Genomic DNA, 26,395 nt, shown 5'->3' on the forward strand with positions numbered 1-26,395 from the left:
ATAACTGTACCGCAGAAATGGAACGTAAATTGCAGAAAATAGATTTTGTGGTGGCAGCAACAAAGAAGTATTTGGGTATACGAGATTTACAGGGTGTGTTGAGTCCTCTTAGGACAATGTCTTCTTAGATCGTTGGCATGGTGTAGGAGCAGATAGGGTCAAAGTAGTGGAATGAGGTAGTGGGTTTTTAATGAGTGTAGGGTTAGATGCAAGTTATTTATTATATTTTTGGAAATAGTGGTACAGTGGGGGGAAAAAAAGTATTTAGTCAGCCACCAATTGTGCAAGTTCTCCCACTTAAAAAGATGAGAGAGGCCTGTAATTTCCATCATAGGTACACATCAACTATGACAGACAAATTGAGATTTTCTCCAGAAAATCACATTGTAGGATTTTTAATGAATTTATTTGCAAATTATGGTGGAAAATAAGTATTTGGTCACCTACAAACAAGCACGATTTCTAACTCTCACAGACCTGTAACTTCTTCTTTAAGAGGCTCCTCTGTCCTCCACTCGTTACCTTTATTAATGGCACCTGTTTGAACTTGTTATCAGTATAAAAGACACCTGTCCACAACCTCAAACAGTCACACTCCAAACTAGGTAAGCAGCTTGGTTTGAAGAAATCAACTGTGGGAGCAATTATTAGGAAATGGAAGACATACAAGACCACTGATAATCTCCCTCGATCTGGGGCTCCACGCAAGATCTCACCCCGTGGGGTCAAAATGATCACAAGAACGGTGAGCAAAAATCCCAGAACCACACGGGGGACCTAGTGAATGACCTGCAGAGAGCTGGGACCAAAGTAACAAAGCCTACCATCAGTAACACACTACGCCGCCAGGGACTCAAATCCTGCAGTGCCAGACGTGTCCCCCCTGCTTAAGCCAGTACATGTCCAGGCACGTCTGAAGTTTGCTAGAGTGCATTTGGATGATCCAGAAGAGGATTGGGAGAATGTCATACGGTCAGATGAAACCAAAATAGAACTTTTTGGTAAAAACTCAACTCGTCGTGTTTGGAGGACAAAGAATGCTGAGTTGCATCCAAAGAACACCATACCTACTGTGAAGCATGGGGGTGGAAACATCATGCTTTGGGGCTGTTTTTCTGCAAAGGGACCAGGACGACTGATCCGTGTAAAGGAAAGAATGAATGGGGCCATGTATCGTGAGATTTTGAGTGATAACCTCCTTCCATCAGCAAGGGCATTGAAGATGAAACGTGGCTGGGTCTTTCAGCATGACAATGATCCCAAACACACCGCCCGGGCAACGAAGGAGTGGCTTCGTAAGAAGCATTTCAAGGTCCTGGAGTGGCCTAGCCAGTCTCCAGATCTCAACCCCATAGAAAATCTTTGGAGGGAGTTGAAAGTCTGTGTTGCCCAGCGATAGCCCCAAAACATCACTGCTCTAGAGGAGATCTGCATGGAGGAATGGGCCAAAATACCAGTGTGTGAAAACCTTGTGAAGACTTACAGAAAACGTTTGACCTATGTCATTGCCAACAAAGGGTATACAACAAAGTATTGAGAAACTTTTGTTATTGACCAAATACTTATTTTCCACCATAATTTGCAAATAAATTCATAAAAAATCCTACAATGTGATTTTCCGGAATTTTTTTCCTCATTTTGTCTGTCATAGTTGACGTGTACCTATGATGAAAATTACAGGCCTCTCTCATCTTTTTAAGTGGGAGAACTTGCACAATTGGTGGCTGACTAAATACTTTTTTCCCCCACTGTATATAGGTGTAGGGTTAATTAGTGGTACAATTTAATTTTGTATCACAAATGTAACGTGATTGACCACACACTACCGCACAGTAGGTGGCGGCATGCACAAACAAAATGTGCGAACGCTATGATACCAAAGAAGAAGAAGAAGAAGGAGATCACGAACGTCAATTCTTTCCAGTCTGATATTGACATGCAAGCCGGTAGGTCATGTTCTGAAATACTGTATTCTATTTTCATATTTACAATATGTACGAGTTCACTATGTACAAACAAGAAATAAGACAATAAAACAGAAAACTTGAGCATGCATAACTATTCACCCCCCCAAAGTCAATACTTTGCAGAGCCACCTTTTGCAGCAATTACAGCTGCAAGTCTCTTGGGGTATGTCTCCATAAGCTTGGCACATCTAGCCACTGGGATTTTTGCCTATTCTTCAAGGCAAAACTGCTCTAGCTCCTTCAAGTTGGATGGGTTCCACTGGTGTACAGCAATCTTTAAGTCTTACCACAGATTCTCAATTGGATCTGGGTCTGGGTTTTGACTAGGCCATTCCAAGACATTTAAATGTTTCCCCTTAAACCACTCGAGTGTTGCTTAGGGCCCCCAAAATGCTAGGGCCGGCCCTGTGTATGTGTACGGGCATGTGGTGTTCGTGCTTGAGTGTGTGTGTGTGTGTGTGTGTGTGTGTGTGTGTGTACGTGCCCAACCATGTTTGTCACAGTGCTGACCTTCACATGAAACACAATCTGGAAATGAACTCGCTGATTATGGGGAACGCTGGCTGTTCGTCTTATTAAATTGATTAGCCATAACTCATTGTATTTCAGTAAAATGCTCGCTGGGGCATTTTGTGAAAATGCAGAGCTTTATTCTGCCACAGGGAGAGCAAACAATTGTCAGCTTATTATTGAGGATCATTATATAAATCCACTTAATCAGAATACATCACCTCTCTTCAGTTACAAGAAGACCCCTCCAAATGACAGACATATTCATCCCAGAGGAATATTATGCGAAACCAAAGCCAATTACAATTAATATTCTATCAGACAGCCTGCAACAAGACAGCACCAGTCGTATATTTAAGCAATAAGGCCCGAGGTGGTGTGGTATGGCCATTATACCACGGCTAAGGGCTGTTCTTAAGCACGACGCAACGTGGAGTGCCTGGATACAGCCATTAGCTGTGGTACATTGGCCATATATCACAAACCCCCGAGGTAGAATAGAGTAATGACTGACATTGCTAAATTATATTACACAGCTTTTAAATACATATCATAATAACCAAATGTAGCCTATCAATAGCTGCATATAGAGATAAAGAATGCCAACCTATAGGCCCTGCATGACCCCAAAGCATTTAAAAACGACACTATGTCCGGGCCAGTATAAATTATTTTCGTGCCAGTACATTTTGGGCCAGCTGTGAAAAAATAAGTTAATATTGGACCCTGTCATAGCCTACGAATAGGACTCAGAGTTTTACCTGACTAGGTCATAACTGACCTGACTAGGTCAAAACTCCAGGCCCCAGAAAAGACATGTACACATTTTGCCACACAGCTTTTGATCCTTGTGCGACTTCTGAGTTGACACAGGCCGTAGGGGGGTCTACGTCTGTGTGTGTGCTGTGTTGGTGTGTGTCTATGCTGTGTTAGTATGACAAGTGTGTGTGTGTTTGTATGTATGGCATGCATGCGTGGTGTGTGCCTAAACATGCCTGTGTGTGTGTGGAGTGTGTTTACTCACTGTTGAGTAACTGTTGGTGTTGAAGTTGTGGAAGAGGCCCATGCTGTGTTGTGGTGGAGCTGTGTCCATGGGGAACTGCAGGAACTGCTTCATGTCCAGCGGGGGCGGGATCATTGTGGGGGTCCTGAGGAAGGCAGGGACCGCCCCCAGACGGTTCATGCTGCCTGGAGAGAGACAGAGTGGGAGAGAGATGGTTTATTCAGAATATATCTAAACAGTCAGTGGTCTTTTCTATTGTTTCTTAATGTAACCGACTACCAGGGTTGGGTAGGTTACTTTCTAAATGTAATCTGTCACAGATACTAGTTACCTGTTCAAAATTGTAATCAGTAACGTAATTTTTGGATTACCCAAAATCAGTAATGTAATCTGATTACTTGCTTTTGGATTACTTTCCCTTTAAGAGGCATTAGAAGAACACCAAAAGGATCCATCAAACACATTTAGTCTGTCATCATAGTGGTCTCTGACTTGTGGTCAGGTGAAACAAACTTGTGCCTTTTTTCAATGCTGAATTGAATTTCATTGAGAAAACAAAAAGGTGTCATAATATATCATTTTTTTCTCGCAAACATCCTTTCTAAATTTGAAGTAATCCAGTAAGTAATCATCTAGGTTTTCAAAAGTATCTGTAATCTGATTACAATATTTTGTAATCAGATTATACAACCCTGCAGACTACTCCGTCACCTCCCGAGAAAAGGTGTTGGACGTCAGTTCTCCATAAATGTTCAGCAGTACTGGGGTGATGATTTGTAGTGTAAAAGGCTGATGTGTGTACTGCTGTGCTGTAACAGCTAATAATGTGCATTGCCATACTGCTAATCCACAAGACTCAGTTTCAATCCCCCACTCTTGCTTACAAACTACCCCCCCCCCAAATAATAAAATACATTCCCACAAATAATTAAAAAACAAATCACATTTTGATAAACTCCCATATCTATTGGGTGAAATACCATGGTGTGTCATCACAGGAGCAATATTTGTGACCTGTTGCCACAAGAAAAGGGCAACCAGTGAAGAACAAACACTATTGTAAATACAACCCCTTTTATATTTATATATGGGTGAGAATTTAATCAATTTTGAATTCTGGCTGTAACATAACAAAATGTGGAATAAGTCAAGGGGATGAATACAGTACTTTCTGAAGGCACTGTATAGAATGACTCACTCAGTACTCTGCTCAATCCCCCCTCTCCTCAATCACTAATTTACAGCATCTCAGAAGTGAGATTGAGAGAGAGAGAATGAGAAAGAGAGAGAGTGGGGTGGAGACTAGCTCTACACCTGACAGCCACCTCTCCTCTAATCAACCATTCACTCTGAGCCCAACTCCTCTGGGAGAGAAGAATAAACACAGACCTTCACTCTGCATCATCCATTTCCTCTTCCCTTCTCTTCTCCTGTGCTGTCTCTCTCTCTCCATCCCTCCCTCCCCCTGCGTTCTCTCTGCCGGTTAAGCAGTGGTGAAAGCCTGCACTTGAAGAGTCTACTGTGACGGGCGGGGAGGTTAAGCTCCTTAAGCCTCACAGCTGGAGTACTGCAGATATCAGCCTAGCTCCTCTGTATTCCTCCATCTCTCTCTCTCTCTCTCTCTCTCTCTCTCTCTCTCTCTCTCTCTCTCTCTCTCTCTCTCTCTCTCTCTCTCTCTCTCTCTCTCTCTCTCTCTCGCTCTCTCTCTCTCTCTCTCTCTCTCTCTCTCTCTCTCTCTCTCTCTCTCTCTCTCTCTCTCTCTCTCTCATGGGCTCTCTCTCCCTCACTGTGCACTGCTTTCTCTCTCCATTTCACGCTCTCTTTTTCTGCCTCTGCTTCTGTAACCCCCCCACCCTCCCTTACTCCATCCCTCTCCTGTTGGCTGTTCATTCCTCTTCCCTCTCTCTGTCTCCATCTCTCTCTCTTTTTATTATCTTTCCTTGTCGTCTTTTATTCCGGGTGCCATTGTGACTGTAGCTACTTAACACATTTGCTACGTTTGGAAAACCGGTCACATATCCGAAACACTGGGAGCAGGAGCTATTTTGGTTGTGAGAGAGGAAGTTCCTTTGAATATGAGAGACTTGAAGAGGATCATCAATGTGCTGTCAGTTTTAGAGTTAGAGACAGTGCACGCTCTCTCTCTCTCTCTCTCTCTCTCTCTCTCTCTCTCTCTCTCTCTCTCTCTCTCTCTCTCTCTCTCTCTCTCTCTCTCTCTCTCTCCCTCTCTCCCTCTCTTTCTTTCTCTCCCCAGAAGCTAAAAGGCTGTCACAGCTGAAGCTCAGCTGCAACCAGTCTAATCGGTGTGTGGCTGCTGATCCTGACATGCCTCCAAGTCTCTGTAGTGAGGGAGGAAAAGAGAGAGAAAGATCTCCTGAAAAATAAAGAAAGAGAGAGAGAGAGTCCCCTAAGCTAGTTGGCAACACAATTAGACCCAACCAAATCATGAGAAAACAAAAAGATCATTACTTGACACATTGGAAAGAATACCAAAAAAAACAGAGCAAACTAGAATGCTATTTTGCCCTAAACAGAGAGTTCACAGTGGCAGAATACCTGACCACTGTGACTGACCCAAACTTAAGGAAAGCTTTGACTATGTACAGACTCAGTGAGCATAGCCTTGCTATTGAGAAAGGCCGCCGTAGGCAGACCTGGCTCTCAAGAGAAGACAGGCTATGTGCACACTGCCCACAAAATGAGGTGGAATCTGAGCTGCACTTCCTAACCTCCTGCCAAATGTATGACCATACTAGAGAACATATTTCCCTCAGATTATACATTCCCACAAATAATTAAAAAACAAATCACATTTTGATAAACTCCCATATCTATTGGGTGAAATACCATGGTGTGTCATCACAGGAGCAAGATTTGTGACCTGTTGCCACAAGAAAAGGGCAACCAGTGAAGAACAAACACTATTGTAAATACAACCCCTTTTATATTTATTTATTTTCCATTTTGTACTTTAACTATTTGCATATCGTTATAACACTGTACATGAAATGTCTCTATTCCTTTGAAACCTTTGTGAGTGTAACGTTTACTGTTCATTTTTGATTGTTTATTTCACTTTTGTTTATTATCTATTTCAGAGGGAGAGCGAGAGGGACAGAAGCATTGGAGGGGAGGGGGTGGAAGAGGGAGGTGGTGTTGTCGGGGGGAGTTGGCTGAGGGTTTAAATAACCTTATGACACGTACGTCAGGAATCCTGCAGCTCACATGATGGTCGTAATCACCTCTCCTAAACCGACCTCAGTCAGGACTCGTTTCAAAACCATCTGTAACTGCACACTTACCGTAAACACCACAATGGGAAGTGGCTGAATGAGAGAAAATATCATGTAGGACAGAAGGAGATGAGGAAGAAAGAGGAGGCGATGTAAGGAGGAATTACATGATCAAAGAAGTGTTGGATGAAACGACTTCCACTGTTAAGAAACTAAAAAACCCTGTTAGAAACTCTGTTCGAAACTCTTTTCTCAACTCACTTCTCCTGCTTCTGCACAGTTCTGTCTCTGCGTGCGTTGGTTAACAACCAGTTTAGGTTACATGGAATCAATATCTATAGGTCAACGGCAGGTAGCCTAGTGATTAGCGAGACAAGCCAGCAACTGGAGGGTTGCCACTTTGAATCCCGGGTCTGGCGGGAGAAATCTGGTGGGAAATGAGCTGGCAACCGGAGGGTTGCTGGTATCAAAATCCTGCCATTGCCTGCCGTTGTGCCCTTGAGCAAGGCACTCATCCCCCCACAACAACTGCTCCATGGGCACTGATCCAACCTCTCCATCCTGTATATGTATGTGTGTCTTTCTGAGGGGTTGGGATAATGTGGAAGTCAAATTTCCTTTGATTAATAAAGTGATCTTAATCTTAATCAAACCATGTGCTACCATATCATGAACATACATTTACTCAAAAGACTAATTACATATACATGTAACATTACACGCTACACACACATAAAAACATATTACACCCATACAGTACTAGTGCATAAACATGTTCTAGAAGCATATAGACACATGATATCGTACATCTGCCTGAACAGATGTTATCTTAGCCAAACAGACAGTGGCTGGACAGCAGAACAACCTCCCATCCAGTCTTAAGTGATTTACAATGGCATCAGATCAGTGAACACACCTAAACACACACAGACACACACACCAGAGGAAGCTGGTGGGAGGAGCTATAGGAGGACGGGCTCATTGTAATGGCTAGAATGGAATCAATAGAACGGTATCAAACACATCAAACATATGGAAACCACATGTTTGACTACGTTCCATTTATTCCAATCCAACCATTACAATGAGCCCATCCTTCTATAGCTCCTCCCATCAGCCTCCACTGACACACACACTCCTCTTCTCCAGTGACGAAGGCGAGAGAGAGCATCGATCTGACATGGTCTGAAGGGCACTAAAGTGTTAAATCCCTGCCAAACTCTATAAATATGCATCCCTCTCTCCTTCTCTCCTTTAAGACAGTCCTGTCCTGTCGATCCTCCCCTATTCCCACTCCTCATCGCTTCTCCCCCAAATGCAAATGTTTGGCTGAGGAGAAGATCAATGGTAGCGTAATAGCTTATTGGATTGTACAGGGGTTATGAGAGAGGTGGAGGAGACATAGAGATAGAGAAGGAGAGAGAACAAGATAGAGGGAGAAAGAGACGTGCAAGAATAGAGAGAGATGGAGTGAGTGCGACTATGAGACGGAGAGACAGTCTGACTAGGTTGACATGCGGATTGATATCTTTACTTCTTCCTCCACCTCTACTTTATCCCGACCTCACAAACATCATCATGCTATAATGCAATAATTAGTTGATGAGTTGATGAAGACAATGACCGTCTGATCGAGATACAGTATTGTTGTACTGTAACACAACAAATGTGATTTGACAATTTATTGGACACTTTTACTCTTCGTCTGTAAACAACAGCTGAGCTGACACTGAATACGTGATCATATTAAATCCCCAGAGCAGGGTTCCCCAACTGGCGGCTCGCGGGCCGAATTTGGGTGGTTTTATTTGGCCCCCAAAGTTTTTTGGTGAAGGGGACATAAAAGACTGTAAAAACACCAGCAAATCAGCTCCAAGTGATTTTAATTTTGGATATCTGTTCCAAACTATTTCCACGCATAACAGAGAGATATATGTGATCATATACAAATGTAAGCAAAACATATACAATGTTTTAGTCAAATATTACATCTGTTTGGGCTTCTTGCGGTCAATTTAGAGTCTACAAATTATTTGTAATTATGTTCTGGCCCCCTAACCATCCACTCAAGAAAAGATCAGCCCGCGGCTGAATCTAGTTGATGATCCCTGCTCTAGAGTCTAAGGACCAGGGGCTGGGTGTCACGCCCTGGCTCTGGGGACTCTGTTATGTTGAGCCAGGGTGTGTAGAGTCTATGTTTTGTGTTTCTATGTTCAGGATCTAGTTCATTGTGTTTCTATGTTGGCCGGGGTGGTTCTCAATCAGAGGCAACAAGAATCAGCTGTTGCTTGTTGTCTCTGATTGGGAACCATACTTAGGCAGCCGTTTGGGCATTTGTGTTTGTGTGATCTTGTTCCGTGTTGGTTTGTGTATGTACCTAAGGACTTCACGTATCGTTTTGCTGTTTTGTTCGTGTGGTGAATATTTAATAAAGTATGTTCGCATTCCACGCTGCGCATTGGTCCAATCCTTTCGACGATCGTGACACTGGGTTTCTAATAAGCAAACATATGGAATTGTTTTAAGATAGTCATACCAAGGATGCATTTAAGGACCCCTGTAGGTATCCCAAAAATATATAAAAAATTGATTTGATGAAACATTGAATTTGGCCTTACTGCTATTAGCCAATAGAAACACATTGAATAACATATTCATACATGGCAAAGAGATAGTCCAAAAATGTGTCAAAAGGAAGTAGGTTTTGGTGTTGCCCACTTTTTATTTTTTTACCTTACTGTGTTTAACCCCTTCTATTTTGGCACTAAAGTACTTCCATACTTCCATTCATTTTTTAAACTGGTACCGGGTTACCTTCAGGCGAGTCCCATGATGCTTGTGGGGGTCGTAGAGCAAGACAACTGACATGTACATCTTCGTGAGAGTCTCACCTTTTGATGGTGGGGTCATATTCAGACGCTACAGACGTTTTCATGAGAAGACCGATTTTCGGGATGTCTCTACCTCTGCCACCTTCCACCGCAGATTCGGAATGCTGACATCAGTGGATGTCATGGATTGAGACGCATCCCAACCTTAAACAGACAGATTTAAATGAAGCTTTTTTGATAAGGCTAATTAGATTTCCGTGCGGGCGCAGACATCGATTCTAGGGGGATAATTATTCATGTCCACCGTCCTGACTCACAGATGACAGACACCTGACACAACTACTCACAGTGACAGACTGACAGATGGCCTAGGGATGCTTCATAGAGATGTTAAAATATACTGTAAATTATGTTTTTTTTACCTGTAGAAATTATATACAAGTAAACATATCATTATCGGAGTGCTGCCTTACTACTTTAGGGTAGTGGCAATGTAGATGTACTGTATCTCAATTGACCTAGACACAATGTCTGACCTCCATGAATTCCCAGTCTCCCCCGACAGTCTAGCAAGAGCACATGGCTCACAGACACTCATGCACACACACATATACACATACACGTTGGTTTTACTGTTCAAGTGGGGACCAAAAAATGCATTCCCATTCAAAATCTTATTTTCCCCTAACTCTAAACCCCAAATCCTAACTCCTAACCATTTAGCAGACGTTCTTATCCAGAGCGACTTTACAGTTAGTGAGTGCATACATATTTTTTTTTCATACTGCCCCCCTGTGGGAATCGAACCCACAACCCTGGCGTTGCAAGCGCCATGCTCTACCAACTGAGCTACACAGGGCCAGGGCCTAATCGTAACCCTAGTTGTAACCCTAACCCTAAACCTAACCCCATAACCATGAAATAGCATTTTTCCTTTTGGGGACCAGTGAAATGTCCCCACTTCTCAAATTATTTTGTTTTACTATCCTTGTGAGGACTTTTGGAACCCAAAAGGATAGCAAAGTTAGACCACAAACACACACACACACAAACACACACACAAACACAAACACACAAACACACACACACACAAACACACACACACAAACACACACACACAAACACACACACACACGTTTGTTTTTCTATCCTTGTGGGGACCAAACATCTGATTCCCATTCAAAATCCCCTAACCCCTAAACCTAAACCTAACCCTTAACCTAACCATAACCATAACCCCAAACCCCTAAACCTAACTCCTAACTCTAAACTTAACCCCTAACCCTAAAATAGCCTTTTTCCTTGTGGGGACCGGCGAAATGTCCCCACTTGTCCGAATTTCACTTGTTTTACTATCCTTGTGTGGACTTCTGGTCCCCACAAGGATAGTAAAACCAAACCCCTCCCCCCAGACTCCCCATGCACATACACAGCTGTGAGTAAGGCTGCTGAAATTGGCAATTCATTTACCCAATTCAGACGTAATGATCACAGAGGTAATGTCAAAGTCAGTGATGTAGTGGAGCCTCTCAGTATTCCCTGCCTGTCTCTGTCTCAGTTTCTATCTCACTCTGCTCAGGGGAACCAGGGGCTACTGATATGTCGTCTCCCCACCACCTCCCCCAATGAAAACCTGATAACGGCAACGCCGCAAGGTCCCCATAAACCACTGCATCGAGCCCAAGCTACACACACACACTCACACACATTCAAACACACAAACACACTGTAGATTATTTTAGCATTAAGCTGAGCACATGATGATGACAGTCTGCCCACATCAGCATGTCAATGGGGCTGCTGCTGCACAGCCGGCTGTGAGCTGAGCTTGCTAGCTAGCTACTGTACTGGATTACCACAAGCTCCTGACAAAAGGCTGTTTAACTGCTGCCAGAGAGCAGGGAGGGGAGGGCATGGATGATAGCATAGAATGAGACAATTGTGGACGGACTACAGATCCCTTATCCACTAAATCTGCTGGATTTCTCCTGGCCATTGTGAGATGATTTACTCTGCGCAGACAGCCGTTCGGGAGATAGATGATTACAATTATTATCAGGGCAATCAATCGCACAACGCAGTTACAGAGATGGTTTGTTATTTAGTCCTCAGTTGCTCTGCAGCCAAAATGCTACCCAGGAAAGTATTCTATACACAACTGCTTGTCACAGAACCACAGTGCTAATGTTTTCGTGCAGGGGAAAGATAATCCTCTCTCTGTGTCGCTTTCTGCCACTGTGAAAGACTGGGAATGAAATCGTATTTTACTGCATCTTAGCTTACCCTCCAGCCAAAGGCAGCTTTTTCGACCTACGCAGGGGGCACACACACACACACAAGCATGTGCACGCACACACACACACACGCAAGCATCCACATGCAGGCAAACACACACATACAAACACAAACACACACACAAGCATACAACACACACATAACGTTGATTTAGAATCCATGGGGAGTGTAACTAGCTAAAGTCACAGACATCTGATGCTGATGACTTCTTCAGAGGAGGAATGGTAACTTTATAAGAGAAACACACACAGCGCACACACAGCGCACACACAGTGAACACACAGCACACACACACACACACACAGTGCACACACAAAGCACACACACACTTATGAATTATTATAGTTGTCATTGGAAATGAGTACATGCCTAAATTAGGTAGATTTATTCAGTCAGCGCCTAGGACGAGATGTTCTCTCGTTATCTCTCCTCCAGTCCTAAACTAAAATTACAGCGCCATCAGAAGTTAATTCTTAATAGACACACAATAACTACCAGGGCACAATGTGTTCCTGTGATATCACCTCACGGGCCTGACATTCATTCACATAATGATCTATTCGTTTTCCTTTGGAGGCAAGCTCAGCAGTACAAAGAGAGAGATGCATAGAGGATGTGAGGGAGAATACATAGTTAACTTCAGTCTTCACCGGGCTTTAATGATAGATGTTCTGCACCTCAGTAGCCAGGTTTAAATGCTGCCTCAGAGCTCACTGGGAACTTTGACAAGTGCTCTCACTGTGTGTGGGGAAGAATGTGAGTTTGGGAGAGTTTGGAAAAATTGTCAGGGATTTAGAAGTGCGTATGTGATTTTAAAGTATTTTTAAAAATAGAATTCTGCACAGTGTGTGTCTGTATATTCGGTCTGTCATTAACTGTGTGTTTGCGTGCTTGTGTTTGCATGCGTGCGTCTGTGTGTGTGTGTGTCTGTGTGTGTGTGTGTGTGTCTGTGTGTGTGTCTGCTAGGCTTTCACTGTGCAGTAGTTGAACACAACGATACTCTCTCCCTGCCGCATCAGACTCCTCTGCAGTTATTTATAAGACACTCTTTATTAATGAATGAAATGTTACACACACATACAGTACCGTACACTACACATGTACAGAGTACTCTCACACACATACACACACACACCCATGCACGCACACACACACACACACACATGTTACGGAGTCTAGTTGATAGGTAATCGACTAACTGGGCTGTTCCCCGGACCCCGTATGTAGGGACTTATACAATACTTGACATTTGTGTCTGTCTTTATTCTTTAATCTAACACACTGAAACAGCACACACACACACACACACACAAACACATACACAGACACTGACACATTGGCTGATTACATATGATGTTAGGCTACTGAGGGCATTGTGATGATGATGGTGCAGGGCGGTGTTCCATTGGGTGAGCACCTCCATAATTTACCGAGCTGCACTCCACTGAGACAGACAATGATAACAATGCACCCTTAACCAAACCCAAGGACACCTTATCCACTGGATCTGCTGGATTTGTCCTGGCCATAACATTGAACGATCTGCCACCAAAAGACGGCAGCATGTTTAGGACAGCAATTCAGAGGTCTGTGTTTGAGGATCAGAGAAGTAACGTTGCAGGCCATTTAGACAGGACACTATGTGGATTGGGTTACCCTCCTACCTTAAAGAATTATTCTTTGGCATGTCGCATTTTCTCTGTCACTCCCTTTCTGTTGCCTTTTTTCCAACCCCATAGAAATGGAGTCTCAGTAAAATGTCTGAAATGATGTGTGTTTTGCCGATCACCATTCACAGACCCAGCAGTCAATCGCATCTGATTAAGATTGAGAGACAGGGACAGGATAGGGTGGAATGGGATGGGGAGGAGGAGATGGTAAACTCACAGATTGGGGGGAGGAAGGAAGAAATAAAGAGAGAGAGCAGATAATAGCATTGGGGCAGATGGAGAAGAACGGGGGGAGGTCAGAAAGTGGAGGAGAGAGAGATGGGGAGGAAGTAGATGAGATGGAATGAGAGAGATGTGTTGGTGGGGAGGGGGGCGTACTGCATATTTTGAGGTGAGCCCAAGGTGACCACGGGTTAATGGACAGAGGATTTACCATCTACTGGTAGCTATAGCCATGCAGCTGAGCTCACAGACCGCTAGAGAGAGAACGAGAGCGAGAGAGAGAGAAAAGTGGTCTTGTCAATCAATGCATTTCAGACATACTGCTGGTATAGCCATGCAGCTCAGAGACGGCTATAGAGAGAGAGAGAATGCTGTCAACCACTGCACTGCACATGTAGGCTACTGTGTAGTCAGTTTTGTCATTGCGCTAATACTATAGTCGGACCCAAGGCTAAATACATGTATGAGATGTTGCCAACGGTGTGGTCATTCTTAATTATCCAGTTACGGTACAGTAAAATGTGCTTTATTTCAACATCTGGTCAGGGTCAGTTGAATGGAAATTCTGTGTGTGTTTTGTGTGTATTCGCCCTTGCGTAAATGTGGTGTTTCCTGTGTATGTCCTACTCTGTGAGGGTCTCATTGGAGTCATTGTGTCATCTTGGGCCAGCGTCAGTGTTGAACAGTCCAGCAGTGACTGCAGTGTGTTGTGTTAGAGTGTCTCAGAGTATGTGTCAGTGTGTGTGTAGGGCTCTGCTCCAGAATGGGCTTAGCCCAGGTCACAGCTACTGAGACGGGGTGACAGGGACACATGAGTCACGCATTACAGAGGGGCAGGACAACCCAAAACCAGCCCTGTGTGTGTGTGTGTGTGTGTGTGTGTGTGTGTGTGTGTGTGTGTGTGTGTGTGTGTGTGTGTGTGTGTGTGTGTGTGTGTGTGTCTCTGTGAGTTTGACCTTATCTGAGCTGAAAGTCTCTGCTAGCCTGCTGGTAGCTTTGTGACAATAAAAAGAGCCTTGACAAGCGTTCTGCATGGCTCAGTTGGTAGAGCATGGTACTTGCAAAGGCAGGGTTGTGGGGTCGATTCCCACTGGGGACCAGTATGAAACAAAAGTAAGAAAATTTATGCACTCACTAATGTATGTTGCTCTCGATAAGAGCACCTGCTAAAATGTAAAAAAAGAAAAAATGATGTCTGTCAAATGCATGGGAAGGCAGTGAAGTTTACCCATCTTAAATGTCATTATGTTTCATCCCTCACTGCATTGCCTTTATTTAAAGGTCATGATGTTCTTTATGGACCCCTTTTGCCTTTGGACGGCTGGAGTGTGTGTGTATGTGGTGAGTTTTGTGTGTGTGTGGTTTGGATTATGTTGGGGTAACGTGTTTTCACACTAATTAGTTCCTTATTCAGTACAGTGACAGAGGCCGTCATCATTTTTTGTCAAGCTCAGCTCATCCTTGCGTCAGAAGAAATAGTGGCTCATCTCTAAATAAATAAAGACCTCAAACTCTCCAGTCTAAAATATTCATTATGAAAATCTAGCAAAGGTTCCTAAACTACATTTACCATTCCCCCTGCGCAAGAAGAGATCAGATAGATTTATAATACTAGCAGGCTCCAGTGCTGAATACCAACATGTTAGGATGTTTCCTTTCAACGTTGGTGAGAGATGGAGGTAGCTGAGCAGAGAAAAAGAAAATAAAGAGATAGAAAGAAGGGAATGAAATGCTCTGACTTTTCCTTTCTTACCTAGAGGAAGAGGTGGGAGGCTGAGGGTGGATGTATAGAGGAGGGAAGCTGTGGTTGATGGACAGAATAGTGACAGATAGAGGACAGTGCTGATGTAGGCACATATAGAGTGGAAGAGGCAGAGGCGGTGCTGACTGACAGACATTCAGTAAGAGGACACTGTGAAAGCCAACCACTGTTCACTAAGCACACCACACACACTCACAGACACGCACGCATGCACAGAGAGACAGAGAAGAAGAAAGAGAAAAAGAAAGGGAGACCATGGTGAATGGAGGGAGAGAGGAAAGAAGATAAATCACAGGAGAGATGATGAATGTCTAACATGAAACCTACATGTGTAAGGTCAAACTGATAGCTGACATGTTTATTTGAGGTTATCATCTCCTTCCATTGGTGAGAACATTTACACTGACAGCCAGGCATCACAACCGCTCTTTCTTTCTTTCTTTCTTTCTTTCTCTCTCTCTCTCTCTCAGCCCCCCTCTCTCAATTCAATTCAATTTAAGGGCTTTATTGGCATGGGAAACGTATGTTAACATTGCCAAAGCAAGTGAAGTAGATAGTAAACAAAAGTGAAATAAACAATAAACATTAACAGTAAACATTACACTCAGAAGTTCCAAAAAAATAAAGTCATTTCAAATGTCATATTATGTACAGTGCCTTGCAAAAGTATTCATCCCCCTTGGCATTTCTCCCACTCCGTTGCATTACAACCTGTAATCCAAATTGACTTTTGTTCGGATTTCATGTAATGGACATACACAAAATAGTCAAAATTGGTGAAGTGAAATGAAAAAAATTACTTGTTTTCGAAAAATTCTAAAAAATAAACAAACTGAAAAGTGCTGCATGCATATGTATTCACCCCTTTGCTATGAAGCCCCTTAATAAGATCTGGTGCAATCAATTATCTTCAGAAGTCACATAATTAGTTAAATAAAGTCCACCTGTGTGCAATCTAAGGGTCACATGATCTGTCACATGATCTCAGTATATATACACCTGTTCTGAAAGGCCCCAGAGTCTGCAACACCACTAAGCAAGGGGCACCACCAAGCAAGCGGCACAATGAAGACCAAGGAGCTCTCCAAACAGGTCAGGGACAAAATTGTAGGAGGTACAGATTTGGGTTATAAAAAAATATCAGAAACTTTGAACATCCCACGGAGCACCATTAAATCCATTATTAAAAAATGGAAAGAATATGGCACCACAACAAACCTGCCAAGAGAGGGCTGCCCACCAAAACTCACAGACCTGGCAAGGAGGGCATTAATCAGAGAGGCAACAAAGAGACCAAAGATAACACAGCGGAGATTGGAGTATCTGTCCACAGGACCACTTTAAGCCTCTCTCTCTCTCTCAGCCCCCCTCTCTCTCTCTCAGTCCCTCCCCTCTCTCTCTCAGCCCCCCTCTCTCTCTCTCTCTCTTTCTCTCTCAGCCCCCCTCTCTCTCTCTCTCTTTCTCTCTCTCTCAGCACCCCTCTCTCTATCTCTCTCTCTCTCTCTCAGCCCCCGCTCTCTCTCTCTCTCAGCCCCGTCCCCTCTCTCTGAGCCCCTCCCTATCTCTCTCAGCCGCCCCCTCTCTCTCTCAGCCCCCCTCTCTCACTCTCTCTCTTTCTCTCTCAGCCCCCCTCTCTCTCTCTCTCTCAGCATCTCTCTCTCTCTCTCTCTCTCTCAGCCCCCCTCTCTCTCTCTCAGCCCCCACCCTCTCTCTCAGCACCCCTCTCTCTCTCTCTCTCTCAGCCCCCCCTCTCTATCTTTCTCAGCCCCACCCTCTCTCTCTCTGAGCCCCTCCCTATCTCTCTCTCAGCCGCCCCCTCTCTCAATTCAATTCAATTTAAGGGCTTTATTGGCATGGGAAACGTATGTTAACGTTGCCAAAGCAAGTGAAGTAGATAATAAACAATAAATATTAACAGTAAACATTACACTCAGAAGTTCCAAAAGAATAAAGACATTTCAAATGTCATATTATGTCTATATACAGTGTTGTAACAATGTGCAAATAGTTAAAGTACAAATGGGAAAATAAATAAACATATATATGGGTTGTATTTACAATGGTGTTTGTTCTTCACTGGTTGCCCTTTTCTTGTGGCAATAGGTCACAAATCTTGCTGCTGTGATTGCACACTGTGGTTTTTCACCCAGTAGATAAGGGAGTTTATCAAAATTGGGTTTGTTTTCTAATTCTTTGTGGATCTCTGTAATCTGAGGGAAATATGTGTCTCTAATATGATCATACATTTGGCAGGAGGTTAGGAAATACAGCTCAGATTCCACCTCATTTTGTGGGCAGTGTGCACATAGCCTATCTTCTTTTGAGAGCCAGCTCTGCCTACGGCGGCCTTTCTCAATAGCAAGGCTATGCTCACTGAGTCTGTACATAGTCAAAGCTTTCCTTATGTTTGGGTCAGTCACAGTGGTCAGGTATTCTGCCACTGTGTACTCTCTGTTTAGAGCCAAATAGCATTCTAGTTTGCTCTGTTTTTTGTTAATTCTTTCCAATGTGTCAAGTAATTCTCTTTTTGTTTTCTCATGATTTGGTTGGGTCTAATTGTGTTGTTGTTGTTGTCCTGGGGCTCTGTGGGGTCTGTTTGTGTTTGTGAACAGAGCCCCAGGACCAGCTTACTTAGGGGACTCTTCTCCAAGTTAATCTCTCTGTAGTTGATGGCTTTGTTATGGAAGGTTTGGGAATCGCTTCCATTAAGTGGCTATAGAATTGAATGGCTCTTTTCTGGATTTTGATCATTAGCGGGTATCGGCCTAATTCTGCTCTGCATGCATTATTTGGTGTTTTTCGTTGTACACTGAGGATATTTTTGCAGATTTCTGCATGTAGAGTCTCAATTTGGTGTTTGTCCTATTTTGTGAATTCTTGGTTGGTGAGCGGACCCCAGACCTCACAACCATAAAGGGCAATGGGTTTTATAACTGATTCAAGTATTTTTAGCCAGATCCTAATTGGTATGTCAAATTTTATGTTCCTTTTGATGGCATAGAAGGCCCTTCTTGCCTTGTCTCTCAGATCGTTCACAGCTTTGTGGAAGTTACCTGTGGCGCTGATGTTTAGGCCGAGATATGTATAGTTTTTTGTGTGCTCTAGGGCAACGGTGTCTAGATGGAATTTGTATTTGTAGTCCTGGCAACTGGACCTTTTTTGGAACACCATTATTTTTGTCTTGCTGAGATTGACTGTCAGGGCCCAGGTCTGACAGAATCTGTGCAGAAGATCTCTCTCGCTCTCTCTCTCTCTCAGCCCCCCCCCCCTCTCTCTCTCTCAGCCCCCCTCTCTCTCTCAGCCCCCCCCCCTCTCTCTCTCTCTCAGCCCCCCCTCTCTCTCTCTCACCCCCCTCTCTCTCTCTCTCAGCCCCCTCTCTCTCTCTCTCTCAGCCCCCCCTCTCTCTCTCTCAGCCCCCCTCTCTCTCTCTCACCCCCCTCTCTCTCTTCTTTCTCTCTCTCCACACAGCACTATTCCTCTCTCATTGTCAACATAATTAACTGTCATTACTTTGACCACGGACGACTGTTTCAGACTGCTGGCTGTAGGTGTCTCCTTGTGAAGGGAAATTATATATCATTCACCATACATGTCATTTAGATCATATGTCAGACAGTATGTGTTTAAAGATCTGACGTGGCTGAAGGTGGGAGTTTCCAGCCTCAACACGGCGGAGCCTTCATGATGTACTCAAGGTCAATTCGAGATCAAAGGAAATATATGGCTCTGGGGAAATGCATCCATATGCACACACATAAACACACACTCTCAAACAAGCAAGGACTATATGCATAGACACACACACACAGGAGCTAACCCTCCACAACTGCAGGGCAAAGTGGCCAGGAAAATAGATCATATTTGACATAAATTCTAATCAGAAGCCCATATGAGTGTCTCCAATTATTCACCCTCTGACTTAGAAGGCTCTGACTGGAAATACAGAATCATTAAACAACCACAAGGACACACACACACACACACACACACTCACACAAACACACACACACACACACTCACACAGTGTTGGCAGGAAGGACATCAAGCTGTATTGCGTTCCGGTGTCATTGGACACCAGGGTCAATAATGTATTCATCCTCTCCAAGCCTCACTAACCTCAGTGAAAAGAAAGTGTGTGAGCTTGTGTGTGTGTGTGTGTGTGTGTGTGTGTGTGTGCAAGTGTGCCTGTGTGTGTGTGAGACCCCTGAATGTGTAGAACAAACAGAGGGGCCTCACATTCATTTCTCGTAGATTGACTTTCTGCTGTGTTAGCTCATTAAATTATCTGAGAATACAACAGACTGTGTGTGTGTGTGTGTGTGTGTGCGCAAGCATGCATTAAGCAATGTGGGTCTGAGAGCGTGAGAGCTCGTTAACAGACTGCTCCTCCACTGTCTCCAGTCCTCCTGAACCTACGTACCATTGTGATCATTGTATACTCATGTAGTCTACTGAACCAGTACGCAGCATAAAACAACTGTAACACGGTAATACTTATAGGAGCTTATCAGCTTAAAACAACTGTAAAACGGTAATACTTATAGGAGCTTATCAGCATAAAACAACATAGCAATGCTCATTCATCCCTCTTAGCTCTCTACCTGAAAGCACCTTTTTCCGATTATCCATTTCCTACTGATCATACTATTCACCATTCATTTGATAGTCCACTTATTTAAACAGTCATCACAGTGCAGCTGTATGTAATCTTGACAAGGTTTTACATATGGTGATAGTAGGTATTTATGTGTATAGTACAAGTAGCCTACCTACACAACAGTATAAACTTGAACACAGTTAAAAGTACCGACTTAACCAGCTAATAGAGTTTCCTTAGTAAGTGACACCTGAAACCTTACCCCAATAGAGAGATACATTTCAGTCTGGGGAAAAATACAAAAATGTAACCTAAATACAAGGACTTTATCAACTATCATCAATCTGCCACTTACCCAGAAGCATCCTGTAGTACCCTTCCACTCTCCCCCCGTCAATTCCAGTTTAGATGCTCTGCTTAAGGATCCTCTCTCCTCTATGACGTTTATCCTCTTTCTCTGAAATGCTAGCTATTCTTTACTACTCACTTATTTGTTACATCAATTGATGGAGAGGAAAAACTTGAAAATGATGGAGGATTTGTCCAACTCCTCAATAGTCTGCACTCTGTCTGTCTGTCTGTCTGTCTGTCTGTCTGTCTGTCTGTCTGTCTGTCTGTCTGTCTGTCTGTCTGTCTGTCTGTCTGTCTGTCTGTCTGTCTCTGTCTCTGTCTCTGTCTCTGTCTCTGTCTCTGTCTCTGTCTCTCCAGGTGAAGGTCTTCAGAAACAGGATCTGGTTGTTGCAGTTATGTGGCTTTGCTGTTGAATGCAGCTGAATGGTGATGCTATAGGAGTACCACAGCCATCCAAACCTCAGTATAAACCACCACAGTATTCTCCAATGTGGTGTTAACTGCAGTGTATCCCCGGTGATGCATTTACTCCAGCAGCAGCAACACCAGAGAATTCACTCTAACAGAACCTCTCTTCAGTGGAGAAACCTCTGCACTACTGCACGCCTGTGAAACACTGCAAGCCTCTCTCTCTCTCTCTCTCTCTAATTTTTTTTGGGTTGGGTATAACCTAAAGGCGCCTTACATTCCTGTGCTCTGATTGGTGGAGGCCTGGGCCAATCAGAGTGGCCGGCTCATATCGCATTCTGGGGGTGTTAGAATCAGGAGGCAGACGTTAGCCTGAGTAAGAATGCCGCAGTCGCTTTTGCTCTCCCCCTCTCTCTGTCTCCTTCTCCCCCTCTCCCCCTCTCTCTGTCTCCCCCTCTCTCTGTCTCCCTCTCTCTGTTTCCCCCTCTCTCTGCCTCCCTCTCTCCCTCTCCCCATCTCTCTGTCTCCCCCTCTCTCTGTCTCCCTCTCTCGGTCTCCCTATCCCCCTCTCTCTGTCTACCTCTCCCCCTCTCTCTGTCTCCCTCTCCCCCTCTCTCTGTCTCCCTCTCCCCCTCTCTCTGACTCCCTCTCCCCCTCTCTCGGTCTTGGTCTCCCTCTCCTCCTCTCTCGGTCTCCCTCTCCCCCTCCCTCCCCCTCCCTCTCCCCCTCTCTCGGGCTCCCTCTCCCCCTCTCCCCAGCTCTATGTCTCCCCCCTCTCTCGGTCTCCCTCTCCCTCCTCTCTCTGTCTCCCTCTCCCCCTCTCTCGGTCTCTCTCTCCCTCCTCTCTCTGTCCCCCTCTCCCCCTCTCCCCATCTCTGTCTCCCTCTCCCCCTCTCCCCCTCTCTCTGTCTCCCTCTCCCCCTCTCCCCCTCTCCCCCTCTCTCTGACTCCCTCTCCCACTCTCTCGGTCTCCCTCTCCCCCTCCCTCTGTCTCCCTCTCCCCCTCTTTCGGGCTCCCTCTCCCCCTCTCCCCAGCTCTATGTCTCCCCCCTCTCTCGGTCTCCCTCTCCCTCCTCTCTCTGTCTCCCTCTCCCCCTCTCTCGGTCTCTCTCTCCCTCCTCTCTCTGTCCCCCTCTCCCCCTCTCCCCATCTCTCTGTCTCCCCCTCTCTCTGTCCCCCTCTCCCCCTCTCGGTCTCCCTCTCCCCCTCTCTCTGTCACCCTCTCCCCCTCTCCCCCTCTCCCCCTCTCTCGGTTTCCCTCTCCCTCCTCTCTCTGTCCCCCTCTCCCCCTCTCCCCATCTCTCTGTCTCCCCCTCTCTCTGTCCCCCTCTTGGTCTCCCTCTCTCTGTCTCCCTCTCCCCCTCTCTCCCCCTCCCTCTCCTCCTCTCTCTGTCTCCCTCTTCCCCTCTCTCGGTCTCCCTCTCCCCCTCTCTCTGTCTCCCTCTCCCTCCTCTATCTGTCTCACTCGCCCCCTCTCTCGGTCTCCCTTTCCCCCTCTCTCTGTCTCCCTCTCCGCCTCTCTCTGTCTCCCTCTCCCTCCTCTCTCGGTCTCCCTCTCCCCCTTTCTCTGTCTCCCTCTCCCTCCTCTCTCGGTTTCCCTCTCCCCCTTCTCTGTCTCCCTCTCCCTCCTCTCTTTCCTATTTTCCATGTCTCTACCCATCAGTGGCTCTCTCTCTGGCTCTCTCTCTCTTGCTCTCTTTAAGGGAATTTAAATTGTCCCTTTTACCCTCTGTTTCTGACAGCACAGTATCATATATGAGTCAGAATTTGCTCAGTGTTTCCCATTTCGAATAATATTTTCTTACTTGGTGTGTGTGTGTGTGTGTGTGTGTGTGTGTGTGTGTGTGTGTGTGTGTGTGTGTGTGTGTGTGTGTGTGTGTGTGTGTGTGTGTGTGTGTGTGTGTGTGTGTGTTTGTGTGCGTGTGTGTGTGCTTGCGTGCGTGCGCGTGCGTGTGACATACTGTATGTATCCATCCTCTGTTTCCCTGTATTCATCTTAAACTAATTTTAAGCTCCCATCAGTGTTTAGTATTAGTCTGCACTGTGTGTGTATTAGTGTGTACTGTGTGTATTAGTGTGTACTGTGTGTATTAGTGGGTACTGTGTGTATTAGTGGGTACTGTGTGTATTAGTGTGCACTGTGTGTATTAGTGGGTACTGTGTGTATTAGTGGGTACTGTGTGTATTAGTGGGTACTGTGTGTATTAGTGGGTACTGTGTGTATTAGTTTGTATCTGCTGACAGGACAGGTAGTCATACTGAGTGTACATGTAGTCTAGAAGAACTGTGTGGACAGAACAATAGAGAGATAAGAGAGATAGAGATGGGATGGGGAGTGACAGATTGAAAGGCTGGTGGAGGGGATGGAGCGGGGGGGAGAGATTGAGATACATGCAAACTGACCAGGGATGAAGGGATAAGGTGGAGGGAAGGATAAAGATTGAGTGACATAGCATGATGAAGGAAGAGGTTGACTGTTTAAAAATCAAATCAAATAAATAATGAAAAGGTTGACAGTGGTGTCACAGGCCAAGGTTTTGAAAAAAACACATCATTTAGAAACGTACCAGAGATTCATTCCTATAATTATCATTCTCTGATGGGAAATACTGACACCAATGTCCTGCCATCATCCAGCTTATTACATACACAGCATTGTAATACATGCACACCAATTGTGTTCAATCAACCATTTACACTAACAAACAATGTTTCCAAATCCCTCACGAATCTTATTGTGATTCAGCATGGAGTAGACCATCTCTGACCCAGACCCTTTCTCACTTTGATGTGGCCAAAAGGCATCAGTGAAAAACAATTCTGTAGCTGGGCAATGGGACAGGGTGTCTGTTTATAGTGTAGGATTGTGTGTGCGTTCCTGCTTTCGTGTGTTTGTGTGTGTGTGTATTTGTGTGTGTGTGAAGGCTATATGGTTTCCTCATTAGTAGAGTCAGTGTGAATAATGCAGGTAGGGCTGTTGTTGTGGCCAATGGTCCAGGTGCTAATGGGGCTGTCTCTATGTCTCTGGGCCAAGGGGCAGACACTGCACAACTTTAATGGATGTCACCATGCGAGCCTGAAACCAGACCTCTGGGCTCGGGTGACACACAAGGGAAAGGAGGGAGTAGTGTGTGTATTTGTGTGTGTGTGGTATGAAAGGAGTATCAGAAACAGAGGGTGAGGAGGAGTGAAGACTAGTTCAGTGGTAAAACAATACATAGGTAGCAAAAATAGAGAAGCATTGAAGTGTTTTGATCCCAGCCTGAATGACTGTCTCAGTCCGAAACGTTTAAATTACGTGTCTTTAGTTTCATATAGTGTCATTTAAAGTTCTTCAGGATTACTCAATGAAGCCTTTGAAAGGATGTTATTGGATGCCTTGATATGGTCATCTGTCTCTTTTTACTATACCTCTCTCCTCTCACCATATCCCTCTCTCCTCACCATATCCCTCTCTCCTCACCATATCCCTCTCTCCTCTTACCATATCCCTCTCTCCTCTCACCATATCCCTCTCTCCTCACCATATCCCTCTCTCCTCTTACCATATCCCTCTCTCCTCACCATATCCCTCTCTCCTCACCATATCCCTCTCTCCTCTTACCATATCCCTCTCTCCTCTTACCATATCCCTCTCTCCTCGCCATATCCCTCTCTCCTCACCATATCCCTCTCTCCTCACCATATCCCTCTCTCCTCTTACCATATCCATCTCTCCTCTCACCATATCCCTTTCTCCTCTCACCATATCCCTCTCTCCTCTCACCATATCCCTCTCTCCTCTCACATTTTAGTCATTTAGCAGACACTCTTATTCAGAGCGACTTACAGTTAGTGAGTGCATACATTTTCATACTGGCCCCCCGTGGGAATCGCACCCACAACCCTGACGTTGCAAACACCATGCTCTACCAACTGAGCTACACGGGACAATATCCCTCTCTCCTCTCACCATGTCCCTCTCTCCTCACCATGTCCCTCTCTCCTCTCACCATGTCCCTCTCTCCTCTCACCATGTCCCTCTCTCCTCTCACCATGTCCCTCTCTCCGATTGCAGTGATAAAAGCCATAACTATGTCAACAAGCTAACTTTAATTTGAACCCTGATCATTAAGAGTTGGTTCAGAAGCTGGACCAAAGGTTAATCAAGACCTCACCTGACAACTAAAGACTTGTAATACCAGTGAGAGCCTACGGCACAACGGCCCCACAACGTGTCTTTGAACCGGTCTGAGCCAGACCAAAGTGGGCTAATGCAACGTAAGAATGCCATCAGTGCCATGGGGTTAACCCACCCAATGGCATTATGAGCAGTGATAGGACTACACACCACACCTCAAAACAAATACACATACATTACCAGTCAAAAGTTTGGATACACCTACTCATTCAAGGGTTTGTATTTATTTTTACTATTTTCTACATTGTAGAATAAAAGTGAAGACATCAAAACAATGAAATAACACATATTGTCACGACTGTCTGTGAGATGCGGTAAACGAAGTCAGGCGCAGGACACAGAACTCTCGGATACGTACTTTTAATACGAAAAGGATCCAAAAGGACACAGAAAATAACTCCACGCAGGGAGGAAATAACCCGCTCACAAAATAGACAACCGTGAAGGGGAAAACAATCACACACAAAGTACAGATGAGAGACAGGGGTAATTATAAGGGAAACTGTCACGATCGTCGTAATGAGTGGACCAAGGCGCAGCGTGAAATGCGTACATCTTTTATTGAGTACTATTAACAATGACAAAACAACAAAACGAAACGTGAAGTCCTCGGTCATAAACACAAACCTACACGGAACAAGATCCCACAAATGACAAGTGCACAACAGGCTGCCTAAGTATGGTTCCCAATCAGAGACAACAAGACACAGCTGCCTCCGATTGGGAACCACCCCGGCCAACATAGAAACACATGAACTAGAACATGAACACATAGAAAACAAAACATAGACACTACACATAGAAACTAACACCCTGGCTCAACATATAAGAGTCCCCAGAGCCAGGGCGTGACAGTACCCCCCCCCAAAGGCGCGGACTGCGACCGCGCCAACTAAACCCAAAAGGGGAGGGGCCGGGTGGGCATTCCGCCTCGGAGGCGGATCCGGCTCCGGGCGTGACCACCACTCTCTAACTACCCCCCCGTAGCGCCCCTGGTCTGGTCCCGCTGGCTGGAGCTGGACTGGACATCGGTGGAGCGGATTGCTTAGGCTCCGGTGTGGAGCAGCTGACCGGTACCTGACCAGGCACCGGTGAAACACTGGCTTGGTGCGGGGAGCATGAATGGGCCGGACCGGGCTGACGACGCGCACCACTGTCTTGGTGCGGGGAGCAGGAACGGGCCGGACCGGGCTGACGACGCGCACCACTGTCTTGGTGCGGGGAGCAGGAACGGGCCGGACCGGGCTGACGACGCGCACCACTGGCTTGGTGCGGGGAGCAGGAAAGGGCCGGACCGGGCTGACGACGCGCACAACAGGCTTGGTGCGGGGAGCAGGAACAGGCCGGACTGGGCTGGCGACGCGCA

The 26,395-nt window shown here is 45.2% G+C and overlaps 1 protein-coding gene across 1 annotated transcript in view; it reads right to left on the reverse strand.

Moving 5' to 3' along the window:
* Positions 1-20,725, reverse strand: part of LOC121577621 (zinc finger protein 385A-like) — a 63,868-nt gene extending 43,143 nt beyond the window's left edge. Inside the window, exons 1-2 of the mRNA XM_045224068.1 lie at positions 20,446-20,725; positions 3,502-3,665 (exon numbers count right to left, since the gene is read on the reverse strand). Coding sequence (XP_045080003.1) covers positions 3,502-3,665; positions 20,446-20,455 — 174 coding nt within the window. The 5' untranslated portion in view covers positions 20,456-20,725. The remainder of the gene's footprint in view (positions 1-3,501; positions 3,666-20,445) is intronic.
* Positions 20,726-26,395: the final 5,670 nt, after the last annotated feature.

The sequence above is a fragment of the Coregonus clupeaformis genome, chromosome 12 (assembly GCF_020615455.1).
Source record: "Coregonus clupeaformis isolate EN_2021a chromosome 12, ASM2061545v1, whole genome shotgun sequence".
Lineage (NCBI taxonomy): Eukaryota > Metazoa > Chordata > Actinopteri > Salmoniformes > Salmonidae > Coregonus > Coregonus clupeaformis.